The 21,740-nt window shown below is 41.3% G+C and overlaps 1 protein-coding gene across 3 annotated transcripts in view; it reads left to right on the forward strand.

Moving 5' to 3' along the window:
- Nucleotides 1–15,124, forward strand: part of RASGRP3 (RAS guanyl releasing protein 3) — a 56,809-nt gene extending 41,685 nt beyond the window's left edge. For 2 of the 3 annotated variants that reach the window (XM_071575938.1, XM_071575929.1), the window contains exons 10-17: nucleotides 12–89; nucleotides 4,068–4,184; nucleotides 6,403–6,518; nucleotides 7,289–7,436; nucleotides 10,641–10,677; nucleotides 12,955–13,080; nucleotides 13,526–13,890; nucleotides 14,387–15,124. In XM_071575938.1, coding sequence (XP_071432039.1) covers nucleotides 12–89; nucleotides 4,068–4,184; nucleotides 6,403–6,518; nucleotides 7,289–7,436; nucleotides 10,641–10,677; nucleotides 12,955–13,080; nucleotides 13,526–13,890; nucleotides 14,387–14,395 — 996 coding nt within the window. In that variant the 3' untranslated portion in view covers nucleotides 14,396–15,124. The remainder of the gene's footprint in view (nucleotides 1–11; nucleotides 90–4,067; nucleotides 4,185–6,402; nucleotides 6,519–7,288; nucleotides 7,437–10,640; nucleotides 10,678–12,954; nucleotides 13,081–13,525; nucleotides 13,891–14,386) is intronic. The other variant, XM_071575948.1, reaches the window with a different exon arrangement.
- The last annotated feature ends 6,616 nt before the right edge of the window (nucleotides 15,125–21,740 follow it).

The raw sequence follows: 21,740 nt of genomic DNA on the forward strand, positions 1-21,740 counted from the left end.
CTTGCTTATAGCTGTCCCTGGACCTCTATCACACTGAGGATGACATCTACAAGCTCTCACTGGTGCTGGAACCAAGGAACTCCAAATCTGTAGGTCATCATTTACTGCATTTTGACATATTGCTTATTTTCTCTGCATGCAGCTGATTATTTTTTAAATGATGATTAATGTGTTACTTTACTCATATTCACATGAAGCTTTTTAGTGTTATGCTTGTATGGAAAACATAGTCATTGTTTATGGGGTTTTGTGCACTTTGGGAGAGGTAAATAAGGGAACATGCCAGACTCCATTATTAATTATTTTTCAACAAAACTTCTGCAAGTCCAGGAAAACAGGAGTTCTGCTTTAGGTATAGATATCCTTTGTAAGTTTTCATCAATTATTTATTTTGTGACCCTTAGTTCATTTTCTGCATGAAGGTACAGTTACATAAAACAATCCTGAATTAAAAGATTTGTTTAAAGTAAGACAAATGATTATCTGTACTATATCTTGGACTCTAAAATAATGTTTAAACACATCAGAATAGATATTAATCTTTTTGGGTTTTGTTATGTGCAACTAAAGATAATACTTCATTGATGCCTTTTTCTTTATTCTTTGCAAGTCTGAGAATATAGATAAATCTCATAATTATTAGTTGAATTTCATTTTAAGTATTACTCTTTTTCCTATTGCCAAAGTTTGGTGACTCCTCTTCCCTCTGAGCATTAACATATTTATTACCCACCATATCCAGCACATGATGCTTTCAGACTGAGCCCTCTCAAGCCTGATACCAGCAGAAACAGAGTGGCTGGAAATGCTTTGTGGGATGTGAGAGCAGAGACCAATAGTCTGAAATCATGCACTGCAGTGCTTTTTAAGGTTTTGAAGTATTCTTAAAAGCAAGCAAGGAAGCAGAACACCTTAATTTCCAAGTACAAGATTTCTCTGTGTTTTAAGATAGTTTATCGTTCTTGGAGATCAATTTGAGGACTCTGTGTGTCTGCTTTGTTTCTGATGGGCAACAGTAAGGAAGTTAATGAATGTTTCCATAGCCAGCACTAGCTCAGTTTGAACACTTGGAATTTCACTACTGAGCCTCCAGTCATTTTGGATATGATTTGTCCACAACAGTTCCCATTTATTGTAATCATTTTGGATCCCTCCTGCTCTTATTACTGCCTTCAGAGTTGAAGGATTACAGCCCTATGCTGCAGAAGGACTAATGGACCACTACTGTAAATGAAGAAAATTGTCATGTTGTTGCTTTGCTCTCCAGCCTGAGTTTTAACCAGGACAAAAACAATGTAAACAGTACTGTGAACTTTATCAGTGTGCAGCAATTGTGGGAGACTTCTGCATAAGGATCAATGAATAACCAGTGACATTGAGCTGTTGCAGCACCCTGATGGATAAAAAGCTGCAGCTGAATCGACAGAAGCCAGACTATTTGAAGCTTATTTCTCTTTGATGGAGTGCCAAAGCACACAGGCTATATTAGAGGGGAAAAAATCTGTTGAGCTTTTGTATGTGGAAAAATTTGTCACAGGCAACGTGGCAGCGTAGTTATATCATTCCAACTGCTCCTCGATTTATTGTTATATGGGTACCACTCCCATGCAGGTGCACTGTGGAGGAAGTGCCTCATGCTGCTGCAGTCATTTTTGAGGCAGAAGTAGAGCTGATCTGTTAGCATAGGAGTCTGCTGCCAACAGGGACTTGAGCAAGACTTTCATCCAGCTAAAACTGGGAGGAGAATCTTCAGTGTAGCTGCCTAAAATAACACTGAAGAATCATCGACAGCTGCAGTACAGCATCTCCCTGTCACAGTGTCCTGCTTTTTCCCATACGTTAGTGATCTTGTTGGGAGTTCTTACTAGTATAGTTATTGTCTCGAAGACAACTCTGCCTGGTGCAATTATGCCAGTGAAGAAACACTTAGACTTTTTTTTGCTTTTCACCAGAATTTATTTCAAAGCCAAAATACACAGATGTTTGCAACCATCTGAAAATACTTTCTCAGTCTACAATACCATTATCCCTGTGCTGGTGAAATAGATGGGAGATACACTAAATCACAAACAACATGACCATATACAATGTTTTTGAACTCTCAGCAAATTCCCCTTGGTAGCCTCCAGACAACTGGTTAGGACCTTTCCTCATAGCATGCATTTCAAACATGTAAATAAGATCTGAGTGGTTCATATGAATCTATAAGTGAAACAGAAGGAACCAGCTTTTCCCTTTGGGTAGCAAGCAGTAACATGCAGTTTTCAGTGCAAATTGTAAGAAGTCATGAAAATTGAATGAGGCTTCAAATGAAATATTCCCAAAGAAAGGGCAAGGCTCCAGTGGATTCAGCTGCCACTGTGCACTCAGACCAGCAGGTGTTAAACGCTCTCTGTGAGGACTTGGTAGTCTAGCATCATGCTGGCACTTTTGATACAGATGCTTTCACTCCCTTTGGTCTAAGATTTATTTTTTAAGATAAGGCATATTTCAGATTTCTTTTCTGACTATAGGTGTCAGACTGTAACGATATTGGCCTGTTACATGTTATCATGTAACTTGTCATTTTTAAAAGATTGATGCATTTCTGCATATTTTTAAAGCAAAAGCACTTACCAGTATGTTGGTCCCGCACTGTGTAGTGACATTAATTTCAGAATTATAACAGTCTGTCAGTGCTTTTGGCATACAAAGCTGGATATCTAGGTTCACTGTATTTCTTATTGAAATTAAATTCTCTTGATACAGGTGTTTTTTCTCTTGATACAGGCGTTTTTTTCTTCCCAAACTTACTTGTGCACATTTGTATGGGTCAAAGTCCACTGAGGCATTGATAAAAGCTGTTCTAAAAATTTAAAAAGCCAAATTAATAAAGCAACCTACTAACAAATCCTTCTTTTCTTTTCCAACCAAACACAATAGGGTATGAACTTGTGACGATTTTTCATCCTGCAGTCAGTCTACAATGTCGTTGTTATACACAATGATAACTAACATCTTTACATGTCTTAATATTCTCCCTTAACTCACATCAATTTTGAGACAGAGAGATGAGATTCAGGTTCTTTGTGCATCAGCAAACACAGCAGCCTTCTGAGACTATAGACTCTCTCCTTTCTCACCCAAACCATGCTGAGTTTTTATTGCTTGACACTCCTTCACCTTCTAGATGTCCAGTGGCAGATGCAGGAAAAGGCCAATATGCCTTGCAGCACTTTTCATAACTGATTATTTTTGAATCCTTACCTGAAAATGTGTTTGGGTTTGTCCTATATTTTCTACTTGAGGAAGCCGAACTTCATGCCAGAGCTACTCTCAAAGCACCATAGTGGTGTGTAGGGAGTTAAGCTGCAAGTTCTGTGCATCAAGTGAGCTGTCAGCTACTGTTTTGTCAAGACCAAGCTGTTTCAAAATAAAATACTCTAGCTGGTGTTATCTGCAGAGCACATTCAGGATGCCTAAACAAATTAAGCTGTGCATCTCAGCTAGAAACCACTGGGATTGCTGAGCAGAATTTTGCCTCCATTCCTGCATCCTGCTCTCTTCTTGGTACTGCACAGAGCAGGAGCATTCACTTATTCAGTCCATGGCAGTGCCTTGTGTGACTCCTGGGCATGATCCCTCCAGCAGGGAGTTGGGGACAGGCTAAGTTGTAGTGGAGAGTTCCTCAGGGCTTTACTGGGAAGGAGAAAAGCAGGTTTCTGGACTTACCTATTTCTAATGCCATGTTCAGAGATCCTCCTTCCTTCCCTCTTACTCTGAGTCTTGTTGTTGGAGCCTCTGGAGATGTCAGTGAGGAAAGCCTGTTTGGGTTTGCTCCTGAGTTGACTGAGTGCCGCTGCTGCTGCTGGCATAGCTGCAAGGTGCCCCAGGGAGCCCAACTGGAGCTGTCAGTGGAGGCAAGCAACCCTTTAAAACCTTACCTGAAGTTTTGCTAAGCACATTTCTACAGCATGGGGACTCCAATAGTTTGTCCTTGTAGCTCTGACTCTCATAGCTGCTTTTAATGGGAAATTCAACTTCTTAATTCAGTTTTGAAAATCCTGGTGTTCTGATGCTTCTCTCAGCAGCCTACCTCCCCAACGACCCCTAACAAGCCAGTAGTGCCACTGGAGTGGGCATCTGGAGTAGTACCAAAACCTGACCCTACCGTCATTAACAAGCACATACGAAAACTGGTGGATGTAAGTATTTGGAATAATGTACTGGTCAAAGAGAATGATAGCTTTGATATTTTCATCACTATAATTAATTTCAAGGTTACGAAGAGATTGTTATGGTTGGGGTGAATTTCAGACATAGGATAACAAACTTGAGCTGTTGCCGATAGGTTCAGAAATATTTATTTTATTCCTGTAATCAGCAATGGGATTAGTAAACAAGATTCTGGAAGCAAAGGAGCAAACCTCCAGGGGTGTCCAAGTTCTTGCTGCAGTTCAATAGGCTTGACTAGTAAATACAAATTCAGAGGACAAAGCAGAGATTTTACAGCTCTAGCCACCAAGTTCATGTCTGGTAACAGAGAGCTGGAAATAGAACTACTCAGAAATAAGGTGTTACACATTAATAGTCCAGAGAAATTTTTCAGAAACTCGAGTTCTGGTTTTCAACATGCTGTTATTTGACTGTCCAGAGCATATTGTGTATGATAAAGATGGCATTGTGTTGATGTCACCTTAAAAATGTGGACATGAGGTCTTGCAGAGTTCCAGCTGGGCCCTTCCAGCTTCAGTTTGGAAGGTGATATGTTGTGTTAGCTAATGTAAACAAAACCAAACACTATCAGATTGCTTTGGAGAGAATAAACTCTGCCATGGTAGTGTGTAAGGGACTTTTAGTGATGAGAGCAGCATGCACAGGAGTCAGGAATGTGTTGTATATAATGAAGCAAGATTTCCTTCTGCTTTTTACAAATTAATAACTAAGTCTGGGAGGAACTATTAAATTCTGACCTTGTCTGTGTTACAGATCATTAACTGGCGTTATGTTTTTAACATAACTTAAACAAAGCCCTCAGTTCTCTTTCTCAGACTTCAAATATATCTTGTAGCTTACTTTTTGTACATGTTCTTTTTTAAATAAACAGTTCCATTTTTCTTTTAATGTGGGATGCCAGAAATGCACATGCTGTTCCTGTATTGCTTTTGTCAGTGCCATATGTGTTGATAAAATTCACCCCATATCCAAATCTCTCTCTGATAGCTTGTTTAAATAGGAAGTCTGTCACAACTCCTTAATCTTTCCAGAATGTGCTGGGTGGGCGGCTGTGCTTGCTCCTATGATTGGGGAAAATGCAGTCCTCCATTTCACAATTTTGGCCTGGTACAGGACGTATGATCTTGAGTTTGACAGGATTAAAACATGGTTTGGGACTTTTACACATACAGCTTACAAAAAGGCTCACACCACTCTGTACAGCTGTTTTCATTTTGCCAGTCTTTGCCATTTACTAGCTGCTTTCAGTTGTGATTTAAGGCATTGCTTTTATCACAAAAAATGTTGAATGCTTCTCAGGTTTATGCTTTGGCTCCTTAACTGAGCATTTTTGAGGTCTGCCAGTTATCAGTTACAGGTTTTTTGAAAGATACTTAGAAATTGGTTTTGTCAGGTTCTTGTCAAAATAAGTAAAATGCAAACACTTTTCAGAGATCTTGGTATATTGGTTTAATGTCTTTGTCAACAAAATTTAAATCTAATAAAAGTTTGTACTTCACTATGTGTCTTTCATATAGTCATGTTGACTTTGACACTCGTATTTTTCTCACATAGCTTGAACACTGCTTACACATCTCTGCAAACAGTAAGACAGAATATAGTAATTCCTTAGCAGCTAAGGAGGGTCTTCGTAACTTTATGTGACCTTTTAAATTTGATCCTGTATCTGTTTTTACCTAGTGATGAACTGGAGTAGGTTGATGGAAGGAAATAGTTGTTGGATCCAAAGTGCTCATGATGTGGAGGTCAAAGTATTAGTAAACAAATCAGATTGAAACAGTACTGTGACAGGGTAGAGGTGACCAACTAGACGTGAAGCCCAAACCATCTGAAATACTCATGGGAAAGCTGCTGTTTTGTTGGGTTTGTTTTGTTTCTCTTTTTTTTTTTTTGTGATTAAAAAGTATAATTTAGTGACATTTCCAATAAGGAAGAAAAATAAAGCAGGAATAATTATGTGTGAATAGATGTGGAGAACCATCACTAGATAAATACAGAGGTCAAGCTTTCTTTAAAAATTAGCCATTTTCGCCCCAGACTCCAATACATATGCATGTTGAAATACCCTGTAAGAATAAAATTAATAAAACAGATGCAGCAGAGCCATGTAATTATATGGTTGAAAAGGCTGGTGTAGATTCAGGATAAGCTAGATATTAGTACAACAATCTCTTTTTTTTTCCCCAGTCTGTCTTTAGGAATTACGATCATGACCACGATGGTTATATTTCTCAGGAAGACTTTGAAAGTATAGCTGCCAACTTCCCCTTTTTGGACTCTTTCTGCGTGCTGGACAAAGACCAGTAAGTTTGGAGATTTATTTATGGTGGGTCTTTGGTTTTTTCCCTCAATTTAAAAACCAGTGGAAATCAAATATTTAAGTAACAGTGTCTCCCAAATTTCTTGTGTCAGATCACTGAAGGCTGAATTCTCTTATCATTTAAATTCTTATGTAGTAATCAGTTCTTTAAGTCCACCCAGTCTGGAGTCCTGCTGTACCTGCTACTTTAAAAATCACTTATGTAATAGTTTAATGAGGAATTCCTGCTGGGACTGAGTCAAAACCCTAGAGTACTTCAAATTACAGTGGAAATTCTGTGTCCAGACCAGGCATCAGAGTGATGAAACAAATAAGTTGTGTACAGTACAGGGAAAATGAGTGTATGTAGCAGAGAGGGTAACAAATATTCTAGGAGTTGCATATATTTCCTAGCCAGCTGGGCTTGATAACTCTTGTTCAGCATCTCTAACTGTGAAGGCTGGTGGTCAGCCAGATGCATCACCACTTGGTCTGTGTGAGCAGCAAGTTGAGATGCTTCATTTAATGGCCTGGTCTGTGCTCTGATACCATGAACAGGTGAGAAAACAAGGTCTGGGCTGTAAATTCAGTGTTTGCTCTTTAAAGAGAGATAATAACCACAAAGGCTTTAAGGGTTTTTTCCTGCCAGGACTGTTGCAGCTCTTTCAAAGAATGTGCTTTGTGTGCTGCATGCTTTCTGCAATGGGAAAAGCCTGAATTGTTCAGTGCCATGAGCAGTGACAGATCTACTCTGCTTTTTATTTCCCTAACCAGAGATGGTCTTATAAGCAAAGAAGAAATGATGGCTTACTTTCTGAGAGCTAAATCACAGTTCCAGTGTAAAATGGGACCAGGGTTTATTCATAACTTTCAGGAAATGACCTATCTTAAACCAACTTTCTGCGAGCACTGTGCAGGATTTGTAAGTATGTTTTTAATAATAATATATATTAAAAACTATTTTTACCCTTTAATGTTGATGGGGTGAAACTGGCCCCATGCATTGCTAAAGTCCCTTGGCTGAATAATATCTCATGGCATTCAGAAGCACAAAACACTCATGTTGTAGCTGTGCTATCCAGTTTTGATTTAGTTGTTTCTGAATCCTGGCATTTGTAAGAATTTCTGTTGCAGGGGGGAAATATAGTTACATTAGCTAAAGGATATGAAAGACTATATGAATGGCTTTATTTGGTTTATCTTAAGTTCTTTAATTTGGCTTAATTTCCCTTGTAAACAAGCCCAAGAGAAAATGGATGTCTGGAACAGAGGATGTAGATGAGGCAAAAGTTGCTCTTTCTCAGGAAATTGCACATGGCAACACAGCTATGTTCATAATTCTCTGAATGGCTGTAACAGCACTAATTTTTTCTCTATTGAATTAACAGATCTTCTCATTTGGTAAAGAAATCAAAAGTGCTTCTAACAGTTCTGTACAATGATAATTTTAAAAATTTATTTGTTGAGGGTCTTTATAATTTACTTTTCCTCTCAGCCACAACTTACAAAATGCCACTTCTTAAGAGTGCTCTGCACATAGCTGGGAAATGACTGGTTTTGTGGACATTTGTGTTGCTTGTAAACCTCCTCTAAGTTTTTCACTTCAAAAAATATAGTAAAGAAAAAGGAATTACTGTAATATAAAAGTTACATTAATGGACACACTCATCTGAAACGAAATGTCCACATTTAGACAGCTAAAGCAATAAGGGCAGAGGGCCATGTCCTCTGCTTATATGTGGCTCATATAACAGCATATGAACTCAGACTGTGCCCCTGTTCTCCAGAACAGATCTGCCTCTGCTATCAGTGGCAAAATCTCTAGCTTTATTCCATGAACTTTTCCACTAGGTAATATTTCTTCATGGTTGAAATTAACAGCAGCACTGTTCAGCATGAAAACTTTGTGCCTTCTTTCACACCAGCTGTGGTGTTCCTGCTCTTCCATGCTCCCATCTTCCACTTGCTTCTTTCACAACATGTCAGTGTTCTTCAGATGCTTGTGGTCCCTATCGCAACCACTGACACTGACCATGGCCATGGGCAAGAGGGAATTCCACCTATTGCTGCTAGAGCTGCCGAAGCTTTGGAGGTAAAAGGGTCAGTGCTGATTCAGGAGTGTGGTGGTGGACTCTGGAGCTTCTGACAGCTCCAGCAGCGCAAAGGGGCAGTGCTGGTGACTGGCCAGAGCCTATTGTTCCAGGCTGCCTGCAGCCTTGGGAGGACCTCACTGCATTTGTGACATTCAGGGCGTGTTTGGAAGGCTTCCATAGCAAAGCAAGGCCAGAGGACTGCCCTACGATGCCCTCTCCACCAGATATTTTTCTCCCGCATCAGTTTGCTAATTGGCCATTGTTAGATTTTTCACATGTCCCTGATTACACCCAGCGCAGTAATACAAATGAGTAAGGGGTTGTACAGGAAATGGAAATAAGGTCATTTTTCCTGTCAAGTCACTGCAGTCATTGACATTGTTCTGAGGATGAGTTGGACTGATAGAACAGGAACTGACTACAAAATCTGCTGCATATTTGATCTGCATTTCAGGCTGCTCATCCACAGGTGGAGACCTAATTTCAAACTGATGCACTGATTTGCAGTCAAAATAATGTGCGCTGATCGTGTAGCAGGAGGAATTGACATGACAGTACAATGCACACAGTTATTAAAACGATACGAACTTTAAAGGTCAAGCTAAAAACTAATGCCATTAAGCAGCATAAAATTGATACGCCCATGGCCAGTCACAGTTCCGTCTCACAGCTTGAGTTGCACCACGTGGCAGGGTAGGTGACTGGCCATCCTGCTAAGCTTTATAATCTGAATTTGCACAGATCCTCTTACCTCGGAGCTGGTTCAAGCCAGCTTTGCAGCAGAGCTGTGTTAGACAGATTCAGAACTTTAGGTCAGACTTCACGACATGACACTTCAGCTAAGCTTTCACTGTGGTGTGTAACCACAACAGTGATGCCAAATTTGAGTAGGAGGATGGTACAGAGCTAAGAAGATGAGGAGAAAGCACTTCAGTGGGAACAGATTAGAGCTTAAATGAAATAAACAACAATCCATGTCTTTTACACCCTGTAAAAGAGACCTGGGAAAATAGGCCATTGCTGTTCTTTCAAGGGAGACTGGGATGCTCCACTGTTGCTGCCTGACCACAGCAAATGCATTTGCTGTACATTAGCGGAAAAGAACAAGAAGGCTTTCCAAGGACCCTGCTTCCACTGTTGTCCTTTCTGTTCTTTTGTTCACCATTCTTTCACCTTGTCTAATCTGTTTTTGCTTTCCCCAGGCCCCCATTTTTCCTTGTAAATTCTTTAGTGCAGTGTATTTGATTTTTTTTCCCTCTCTCTGCCTCTCAGAGTGGAAATACTTGTTTTCACAATGCCATGGCTGTAGGTACAGCACTTCTGAGTGTACAGAAAACAATTTGCTAGGGAATTTTCCTATTTCCAAGCAATCCTGCTTATGTTGCAGTGAAAGGTTCCCAAAGGTGGGACTGCACACACTGGCCTTTAGAAGTTTAGCCTGTGGTTGTTATGTATCTCAATAAGAACAGCTTCTGAGAGGAGGCAAAGATGGAATTTAGTGTTTTTTCTGCCTGTTCTATTCTTCTTTTTTTTAATGGAAAAATTCAGGTGGACAAATCAGATTGCTCTGGCTAGGTGTGCTAGTATGGGAACCAAGAAGCTGATCTTTATCCCCAATGGCATTTTCATCTGCTGTGTTTTAATGTTATGGGTCATTCATGTATCTGGGGGATGGATGTACACTGGAAATTCTCCTGCGGATAACATTAAGTGAGCCTAGAAGCAAAATGTGCTCTGCTGGTTTCACTAAGTTTGATATAATGGCAATTTTTCATCCATTCCAGGAAGTAAATGTCATCTTATGTCTCTCCTCCCCTGGTAGTCCCATTACGACTAGTAAGTAGCAGAAATACGGGAGAAACCACACAAGCCTTATCACAATTAGAGGGGGAGGCCTGCCTAGCAGGAAGGGTGTTAAGAGCAGTTGTATCCTGTTTGTGCTTGTGTAGCCATTGGTACTTCCTCATTGTGACCTTGTTTTCCTTCCAGCTTTCTTTTCTGATTCCTTGACGCTCTTTTGTCTTTCTTTGCAGCTCTGGGGTATAATCAAACAAGGCTACAAATGCAAAGGTAAATAAATATTACATGGATTTTTTTTTTCAAGCTATAGGTGGTGGATTTTAGCACAAGTCATTCAGCCATACCTTTAACTAAAATGACATATGTTCAACCCAATCTTGCATCTACATTTCATATTATCCATGAACAATGACTGCTGGTACACTATGAAGTCTCACTGCATTAGAGAAAATAGCAACCAGTAGGAACATATAGATTCTGTGAGCTAAAGGTCCAAAGCAGCCACTGACTCTGTGAGGTGTCAGTTTCTACCAATAAAGACCTTGCATCTTGGAAAACTGAGTGTTCTCATCCTAACACTGACACATCCTGAAACTTATCCCCTGAGATTACGGTCAGGAAAAAGTCTGTTGGCAACTGCTGTTTGTCAGGTACATCCATGTGCCTGTAGTGAAGCCTAGCTGGCCTTGCAATGCAATAGTGACTGAGCTAAAAGAAGAGAAATATTTAATTCCTAGAGTGCCCAGCAACTTAAAAAAAAATCCTAGAGCTCTTACACCCCTTTCCTTTGCCTTGATAAAACGTTTAATTTCTTATGCAGCACTTGCACCATATTGAGCAGGTCAGACCAAAAAGGACACTGTAATGGTTCTCACTGGCTTTAAAATCCTGGGCTTATTTATTTCTCAAGCAGCCCAGCTCTGACTGAAAGGCACTATTGTAGCTGCAGCTCAATTTTTCACAGGGGAATTGATGATGGGACTTTATAGTTATATTTGTATGTACTCTGTTCCCTTAATCTTACACTGACTTCAAGGAGGATTAAGAATCCACAGTATTGTTTTTCAGGATACACTGTGTTCCTGTCTCTCCCTCCACCCACAAACCTCTCCTCCAGAGAGAGGGGTAGGAAAAATGTCCATGGCTAAAGTAACTTATGCAATTTGGCTGTTCCTGATCACTGTCATCTGAACAGCTTCAAAAGGGTTGGTTGTGGTCTGTAGTTTTACTGGTAGGATGAAGGACGGAAGATAAAATTTTGTCACAGCAACCTGCAAACTCAACCTGAGATTTGAAAGCTGAGCTCTGTCCTGCATCACTGCCTGTAACAGTGACCCAGTGGAGAGTGAGCAAAAGTGGTTCTGTAAAGTTAAAACTATAGGCAATGGAGCATGACAGTAAGAGAGCTGAGCTGCTCACTCAGATCTTAAAGTGGTCTACCAGGGTAAGTGGTGTTTGTTGCAGCAGTGCCCAGCTGCTCTGTATGCCAGCATCACTGGAGTGTGGCACCCATTAGGGATGATTTCTGCCTTTGAACACAGAGCTGTCATCTTCTGTTTGAACCACTGATGCTGTGCTCTGACAGAACAGGCAGAGGGAGGGAGTTCATCTGTTCAGGTCTGCTGCTTACCAAAGCACTGTGGGTAGTGAGATCAAGCTAGACTGTGTGGTCTGCAAGTGATAAAAGAGGTCCTCCACTTCAAGAGAGATCTTTATTGTATCTGGGGGTACGGGGGGAGTGTTATCTTTAGGACAGAGAAAACCATAGTTGGGCAGGTACTGCTGTATTAGTCATATAAACAAGGTGATGGCAGAAACCAGAACTCTCACCCATCATCCTCCACCCTTTGGCCCTTTCTTGCACATAAGATCCATACTGAAGCCACATGTCAGATAAATGTGCCTAGTGATGAGTGTATCTGTAGGATGCAAATCCCAGCAGAGGCCAGGTGTGCAGGCACTGAGCCAGTTTAATCCAGGTGGATGATACCCATCCATAGACATTATTGTGTGCTTCTGTTTCTTACTGAGCTACTTAGACTAGTTTTAACCTACAGTGTTCTACACTGACCTCCAGCTGTCCTTCCAGAGGCTTTGGGTATGGATGCTCCAGTGTCTTCTGACCAAACATGTTTACTATAATGGGCTTGCTGGGTCAAATAAAAAACAACCAAAGAAATAAACCCTCCCCTTTTTTGGAGACTCAAGCAATAGAGCAGAAGTTTTATGCATGGCATACACAGGATCATACCAGTAATTCCCCATCTCTCCCTTGAGACTCATTTCTGATTAAAATATCATCCCCCTTTTTTCTTTCTGCTGCCATTTTTCTATTAATAGTTGTCATAAAAATTATCTTTTTTTTTTGTTATATCCTTCACACCAAATGATCAGTTTCACACCAAATGATGTAACTCCCTTCACACCTTCTGTCAAACTATTTGTTCCTTCAAAGTCCCTTCTGGTATCTGCCTGCTAATAGCCTTAAGGGATTACTACAGAGTTGTGGCTTTCCATTTGGTGACGTGACAATTTCTTTCTTTACAGATTGTGGTGCCAACTGTCATAAGCAATGCAGAGACCTGCTTGTGCTGGCATGCAGGAAATTTTCCAGAGGAACGTCAGTAGGCAGCAACCATGGCTCTCTGCCTAGCAGTCCATCTCTGCCTCCAGGTGAGAGCAATTTTGCTCTCATTTCAAACCTTTTGGAACCCTCTCTCATGTATCCTTGCTGCCATTTTTAGTTATTCCTTTGTATCAACACACAGAGCAGCACATGTACTTTCCGCTGGGCTATGGCTTGTGTTCAGTGCTCAAATTATGGCACCCCCACCCCAGCTGCAAAGAAATGAAATTGTACTTCTCATTATCTGTCACTTAAGAGCAAGGAGACATAGGGCACAATTCTAGTGCTGTCTTTTCCCTGAGCATACAGTTGGTGAGAGAAGAAAACCTGTGCACACAAGGCCAGAAACAGTTTCCAAGCAGCATATGGATATTGCTAATTACACCACTGCTTCATATAAGGGCTTACTTCCCCGTCCCAGGCCTAAACCATCTTTTTGTAAATATCTCAAAGTAGAATATTTGATATAATTGATTCCACCCTCTCTTCCAGTCCAAGATGAAGTATTTGAATTTCCCAGTGTGGCTGCAGAACACCAGGACCTTGATGGCAGAGCTATCACTCTCGTCACTGGATCTTCACGAAAAATTTCAGTGCGGCTGCAGAGAGTGACCACCAGCCAAGCAACACAGACAGAACCACTCTGGCATGAGCCAGGCTGGAATGATTCAGGTTCTCACACTTTCCCCAAAATGAAGTCCAAATTCCATGGAAAAGCTGGGAAGAACAAAGGCTTTGCAAAGTGGGAAAACGAAAAGCCTGGCACACAGACTGATGTAGAGCTGGAAGCCGAGGCCCCACAACATACACAGGATCACAACGGCATAGAAACCCTCCCAGAAAGACAAGAAGCTGAGGTGAGTTCCAGAAGAAGCAAAGACAGTTTAAAATCTGCTACAGCCTGGTCTCATAAGGTTATTTTATGGATCTCAGGATGCTTTTTTATTCAAATTTGTCATTGTTTCTTGCACAAGAGTTACTTTCAGAAGAATGCTAAATCATGTGTAGCTACATGTTTTCTGCACTGCAGTGCACATTTCCTGTAACACTGAAAATGGGAGTTTGGTCTTTGGTGTCAGAATGTGTTTCTTAGGAGTTGGGTACTTTTCATTTTGAAGATCATTAAAATAGCCTGGTAGATGTGTGGCCAAATTCTGTGCTGCTGTACCCTTGCAGTGCACAGTTCTGGGCTTCACAACAATTAGCATTCTGATAAATACAGGAGTCCAGGCTCGGGCAGGATATTGGCCTGATTTCTTTTGCTGTCACCCATAAAGTTTATAATTCCAAGGCCTCTTGTTTTCATTGACCATGTTTGCCAGCATGTAAATGCCTATTTTCTTTTGCTTACAGGATAGCTGATTGCTCATCCTGAAGCACAGAAAACTGAAGATGACAACTGTAATACAGCAAGCATTGCTGGACTGTCACAGACCACCTGGGGCCATGAGAAGTGTTCCTATACCTCGTACTTTTAAATCCAACCATTGCCCTGTTTTCTCAGCTGAAAGGTGTTATAAAGAACTATTTATTTTCTCATGAGTAAACCATTTGGATGAACACTGCACAGACAGAGCAGAATGCATCTCTGCACTCCGTGTTTTCTTTTGTATGACTTCTGTGGAAACTTCCTCTACACGCCAGTGAGGATATGTTTGGCCTCCTTTCAATGTACTGCATCATTTTGGTATGTCTGCCAGCAACAACAATGGCGAGGACAGAAGCCAAGCATCTCAGTTAGTTCGATAACACTCCTTTCCAGAGGCTTGTAATGATCATTTAAGGAAAGAAAGAGGTGTGTATATTGATTAAATCTCAAAGGAAAACCTTTCACAAAGTCCTCAATACTGAAATTCTTTGCACACCTGGGGTTGTGATTTTTGGCTGTGTTTACATTACTACAGTGAATGCACTGGTGTTCAGCACAGTGATACCAGTTCCCAGACTGGGGATCCTTCAAATAGGCAGCATGTCAGAGTGAAGGAATTCCAAGACACTGTGTGTTTGTCTGGTTACATCACAATGGAGAGGTGTCATCTTTGCCAGCACTGATTATGGTAACATTAGCATGCAATAAACAGTTTAGTTTAAGTGTGTGTGTGTGTGTATATGTGCATGTGGGATTTTTCTCTGGTTAGCAACTGTACATGTTAAGACTAAATATACTGAAGAGCAATCTCCAAATTAGCAGTTTGCTGATATAGGATCTGGCAACTGAAGCCAGAATGGTCTAGAAAGCAGGTTTGAAGTTGCATTTCACAGAAGCATTAAGTTGTTCAAGGAGCACAGCCCTCATGGAAAAAGAGAGAAAACCAAAACAAAACAAGACAAAACTCAACCCTGAAATATATGTTCCACATTGGCACACGTGTTAGTCTGCTTACCCCATCTTCCCACAAAAATAGGTATGTTGTGGGGGGAGAGGGTGGTGTGAGAGTGTACCACACACTCTGACTAAAGCCACTCAGTTATAAGATGTTCTAAAAATTCAAGTTATTGAGGCCTTCATCAAGTTATAAGCCTTCAAGGTGAGAGTAATTTTACAGACTTCCTTAACCAAATCTGACAGCTGCACTCCTCTATTGTAATTTGACTGTAAACTGCACTGGGACTACATGATGCCTGCTCAGGCATCTTTAATCCTGCCAGTTTTTTTGTTTTCCAGCACAGCTAGTAACAATGGTAAATCTGTGGGGAGAAAAAAAAATAAAAATAACATGCTTTGATTGTTTTCAAATCAAGAGAAATAAGCACTGCAGGAGCACTGATTTGCAAAGTAGGATGAAGGCCAGAAGCATGCTGCACTCTTACTGCTGTGGGCAAAGAAGAAGCATTAGCAAAAACATGGTCTTTGTTTCCTGTGGTGGGTCAGGTGACAGGTCACAACTGGCTGACTGCACAGCTACCGTTACAGAGCACGGCTTGCACACAATGAAAATGATGTGGCAGAGAATTTGAATAGAGAAATTTGGTTATGATCCAGGCTGTTGATGGATCTGTTGAGATAAGCCTTTTAATGCTTTATAAATTAAATGTTCATGTGCAACATCATCTAGTTTTGACCAGCATTTAGTCTGTAGACTTCAGGCAATTAATTACAGGTTTTTAAGTCAGGTGTAGCTCTTGGCTTATTGATGTCACCAATAAATTTCTTGCAAGCCTGGTAACTTCAATCAGGTGTTTCCCTCTGCAGCAGCTGCAGATCAAGCATAGACTGCAAGCTCACACAGTTATTCCTTCTAAAGAAAAATATGGCAGCTTCCAAGGAGAATCATTTCAGAATCATTTAGGTTGGAAAAGACCTTTAAGATCATCAAATCCAGTTTTCAAAGAGTCACCACCCTATAAACTAGACCATAGCACTAAGTACCACATCCAGTAATTTCTTGAACACCTCTAGGGATGGTGACTCCACCACATTCCAATGCCTAAAATGCTGTACATGACGAAATTCTTCCTGAAATCAAGGACTCAGTGAAAATTTCAAGCACCTGCTCTTGCTGGAAACTCTTTGCTTCGGGCATTTCAAGAAGGGGAATGCAAAGCGTGTTGCTGGCTGTAAGTGTTCACAACCATTGGAAAACAAGACACTGGGCAGAAATACAGCCTTTTTTTCACATACACACACCTTGCTGCCCAAAATAGAATAGATTCATCACAGACAATATAATAATTTATTATTCACAGGCTGTTTGCAGCACAATGCTGATCTTCTAGTTCCACAGCAAGCACCTGAGTAGGGAGAGATGACAGGGCATGACCAAGTATTTTAAGAAGTTGGTATAACATGAGCTTTTTACCTGTGAGGAGGCCTGGATATGTAAAATTAAAAAATTTTTTCTCTCCTTATTTCAAGTTGGCATCTTCTTCTGAATATGGGAAAGGCTTTTCTTTGCAAAAAACAATCTTAGTTCCCCAATCTAGACAAAGGAACAAAGAGTTTCTTGTTCAGCCCCTCTGACTTAACAAAATGCAGAAAGCATCAACCATCAGAGTTCCTGCCTGAACTGGTCTTGGTGAACTCTTGCCTGCTAGAAGTAAAGCAATTCCAGGAGAGTGTCCAGGAGAAAGTGCGTCATAATGACAAGAGTGCTGGATTAAAGAAGTAGACAAAGTCCAATACAATCTCAAATTATGCTGGATACTTCCACTCCATCATTCTCTCCTGTTTTGGGATCTTTTACGAAACACTGGAGGGGAGGGGGAGGGGGGGTGTGTGTAACAGAGGGGTTGTTTAAAAACAAAGCAAACAAACCCCAAACACCACCACACAGTGGAAAGAAGGAAGATTATGTCAAACCTTACTTACAGCTTGGTCTGCAAAAGCCAAAGAATACAAGCAATGACAGTAGGTGAAAAATGCTAGTGCTTGGATAGACCACATATGAGATTATTTGGCTGTTTGAGCCTAACACACTAGGACTTTCTGTGCTTGTGTAAAACCTCTGCAAAGCCTCATGTTGCACATAAGGGAGCTTCAGCTTTGCTTCCAGCTTTATAGAGTAGCTCTGAGCACTTCTCAAAGAGTCATGGGGACACCTGGCTCCCTCCTAGTGAAATGCAAAGTCAGGTTTGAACTGCAGCTCTCTCCTCTGCTCTGGAGCTCTTTAGAGTCTCACTCTCCTCTGCCCCCCACCATCCCTCCCCAGGCTTACCTAGTTTTTAGGCTTTAAATGAAAAAAAAAAGCAGCTTTACAAAGAAACATCTTCCTAGATAGAAGCTATTTCCTCAGAGGCACTTTCCTCAGGCAGCTGAAGTCTTGGGCAGGGTGAGGGGAGAATAAGCTTGCTGACCAGAACTAGGCTGAAACATGGATTTTCCCCAGCTGAGAAAGGTAAGCCGTTTTCCTTTCAGTACGGAACATAAGCTGAGCTGCAGCCATTACCTAAAATTCTACATCTTTCCAAAATGGAAAAGCCTGTCACCTCTGTGGACTGTTGCTCAGGGACTCCTCTGTGGAAGCCAAAGTAAAAGCATGCCCTATGCAGTCCCCAGAGGAAGCCTGGAAGTGTTTGGCTGAGACAGCCTGAGCTGCCACAGGAGAGTCCTTACAACCCTGGACACCAGTTCCAGAAGCTTTAGGCATCTGTATGGGAAATAGCTGCATGTGAAGGATCCTGGACACAGGTGGGAAAGAAAACAACAAAACAAAAAAAAAATCCCACCAAAATAAAGCAAACAAGATAGAACTACCACCAAAACCAGAGAACAAGTAAGACAGATGGGGAGTAAACGCAGGAAGACACAGTATATACTAAGAGACCTCTCCCTCTCTATGTGATACCAAGAATGGAAGGAGATCCCAATGGACACCAAGCTGAGGAGGAAGGAAGAAAGGAAGCAGACCTGAATGCAAATTTGGTGGAGACAAAAACCAGTTGTTTCATGATCGTTATAGAAAAAAAAATCTAATCAAGGTTTGCTTCATTCAGCATCAGCCTGTTAACTGATGGGCCTCCATACAGCACCAAAAATAGCTCCAAGTATTTCTCCAGGGAGTCTTAACAAAAGAGCTGGCCCACACAAGGTCACTGCAGAAATGGATATAACCTTGGAAAAAGTTTTTGAGTTATAAGCACTGATTTGAACTGGATTTTCAAAATAAGCACTGCAGCCTACAGGCTAAATTCACTGGAAAATCTGTGTGCTGAACTTTAAAGTGCTATTTACAGCTGCTGACAATCTGGTCCTAAGAGACAGAAAAGCCATTAGCAAAAGGCTACTGCTGGGGCAGTATGAAATTTAGCCAAAAAGTCTGCTTTTTCCATGAGTTGAACTAATGCCGGAAAGTTTAAAGAGTCCTTATCACCTTCATCTTTGCTTCATGTGTGAAAAAGAGTTATGACCTTCCACCTGCCCACAGCACAGAGAGACTCTCTCTTTCTTTAGTTTTACAATAGTGTTTTCCTACTTTTTGTACTTGTTTTTCTCTCCTCTGTTGTGGGAAAGACCCACGTGGACAAGAGGGGAAATTACTGGACAATGAAGGGGAAACAAAGACACTGACAGCACTCAGAGCTGTAAAAAGCACAAAATAAACACAAAGGAAAAATATTTTTTCCCCTTCTACCTTTGTTTGTTAAGCCATTAGAGGTGTGACTTATTTTCAGCCAAAGAGGGGAGAAGGCAGTGTTTACAAACGGTAATAGCACACTTGCTTTTTCAATTTGTGTCCCTTTGAAAAGGCATAACCTGAAACAAGCAGGCACATGAGTATTTTTGAACCTACACAGGGGAAACACCTCAGTGCACTGCTCTTCAGTGACTCTAACCTAAGGGCATGCTAGAAGGCTGATAAAGTAAGCTTGGAGTTTAGCAGGAGCCAGCTTGTTTGGGACTGTTAAATCACGGTTAACACCCTAAAAATATATAGATACATTCCTGTTGTCCAGGGAAATCATAAGTTCAGAGAAGTAAAATCACAAGCCTGACAGTCTTTAGCAGCAACACCTGGACCCTCTACTGCAGTCCCAAATATGGCAGAACTAAGAATAAATCATGTGCAATGAGCAGATGTCTGAGGGTTTTTGTTTGCTGCTCTTTGCTAACCTAACGAGGAGTGTATTAAGTTTGAGAACCCTAAGAACCTACACGAGCCTTTTGGACACCCCAAAGTGTCATCAGATTTTATCCTTCCCCTGTACTCTGCATTGGTGAGGACACACCTTGAGTATTGTGTTCAGTTCTGGGCCCCTCAGTTCAGGAAAGATATTGAGGGGCTGGAGCAGGTCCAGAGAAGAGCAACAAGGCTGGGGAAAGGACTGGAGCACAAGCCCTATGGGGAGAGGCTGAGGGAGCTTGGGGTGTTTAGCCTGGAGAAGAGGAGGCTTAGAGGTGACCTCATCACTGTCTAGAACTACCTGAAGGGAAGTTATAGCCAGGTGGGGGTTGGTCTCTTCTCCCAGGCACTCAGCAATAGGACAAGGGGGCAGGGGCTCAAGCTCTGCCAGGGGAAGTTTAAGTTGGAGATCAGAAAAAAATTCCAGAGAGTAATCAGGCATTGGAATGGCCTGCCCAGAGAGGTGGTGGATTCCCCCATCTCTGGAGGTTTTTAAACTGAGATTGGATATGGCACTGAGTGCCATGATCTGGTAAACAGACTGGAGCTGGACTAAGGGTTGGACTTGATGATCTCGGAGGTCTTTTCCAACTCAATCGATTCTATGATTCTCTTACTCACCCCCTACTCCTCTCTTCCCACTTCAGCAGTTTAATTTTCGTTTCCGAGGTGCATAACCTCTTACAGGACTGTCCAAGTTCCAAACATTTCTCCTAACCATATACTGACATAAATCTTGCTTCCCTTCTTCCCAGTCCTACCTTAGATACCTGACTGACAAGCATCTAGGTTCTAATTAAGCCAGAGGTTGGTTGAGGCACTTGCCACTTTCATCAGTTCAGATGAAAACAGGATTTTAATGGAGACAAAAAGTCCAAGTGTTAAGGCAGGTTACCCACATGCTCTGGCTAAGAAATCAGCTTGAGGAAGGCTAAAAGGATGAACACTTGCCCCTGTATAAATGCTTGCTTACTTAATTGCCTTCTTGATCTGCTGGAGTTCTGCTTTCAGTCATGATGTACAGTGAAATTGAGCACATATCTATCTAATTCACCACAGTCTAATAATCTCCACAACCCATCTCTCCTCTCCCAGCTTCTACTAAGAGATTCCTTCCAGTGCAGCAGGAATCATGTTTGGAAAACAGTAAATATCAGAGTATCATACAGACAATAACAAAGCAGTGGCTGTTTTCTTTCATTAATCAAAGCTGCTCTCTCCACATATACAAAGCTTGTTTTCTCTGGGGAACAAAGAAGTCACAGCACACTAGGAGGAAACAATAGAGTAAGGAAAAACAACAACAGCTGGCAGAAGCAAAGTGTTTTCTTTCCTGTTGGAAAAGTAAAGCCTCCTGTTTTGCCTTCTTTTTTTTTTTTTGTTTGATTGGGTTTTTTGGTTTTTTTTGTGTCTTTCCCCCTCAAATAACAATAAAGTGGGACTCGGCTCATCCTAAGTCCTGGAAGAGGAAGGAGGAGAAGCAACACTTTTTGATGAGAAAAAACCTATCTGGAATGAGGAAGCTCTACACTCCCACCCCAGCATCAAGTCATAGTGTGCAAAGGTGAGACTGTCCACTGCAGCAACAGCCATAGCCTTACAGAAGGACTGGCAGCTCTGGCACAGAAGGAAATCTCTGAAGGTGCTGATGTAACTCAATTAGGGGCTCTCTGAAGAGCCTCCAGGGCTCCCCATTTCTAGGGACAAGTTTACAGCACTCTAATGCACTGACAGAAAACACCAGCCTATTGCAGTAAGAAGTGTGAAGAAAAGCAGAAGCTGTCAGCTTGAAGACATTACATTCCCAGCAAAACGCTCTTTAACTCTGTCAGTCTCTCTGCATTTACAAGTCCAGGACTGAATCAGCTGTAGGCATCTTAATTCCTTAAAAAACTCACTAATTATTTTCGTGTGAATGCAGCTAGTCACCAATTAATGCTCACAGAAAGGTATAACACTACAAGGGAGATACCTTCTTGGAGTAGGCTGCTGTAAGAAACCATCCATACCTTTGTGAAGCAGCAACATTCAGTTTTAGATGCTCACAATTTGAACGGTATTATGCAGAGAGAGATCTGTTATCAGTGATCCTCAAAGACCTGGATTCAATTTAGAAAGCTCTTCCCTCATCAGGCTTGTTAAATTTG

This window comes from Pithys albifrons, chromosome 2 (genome assembly GCF_047495875.1).
Source record: "Pithys albifrons albifrons isolate INPA30051 chromosome 2, PitAlb_v1, whole genome shotgun sequence".
In the NCBI taxonomy this organism is placed as follows: domain Eukaryota; kingdom Metazoa; phylum Chordata; class Aves; order Passeriformes; family Thamnophilidae; genus Pithys; species Pithys albifrons.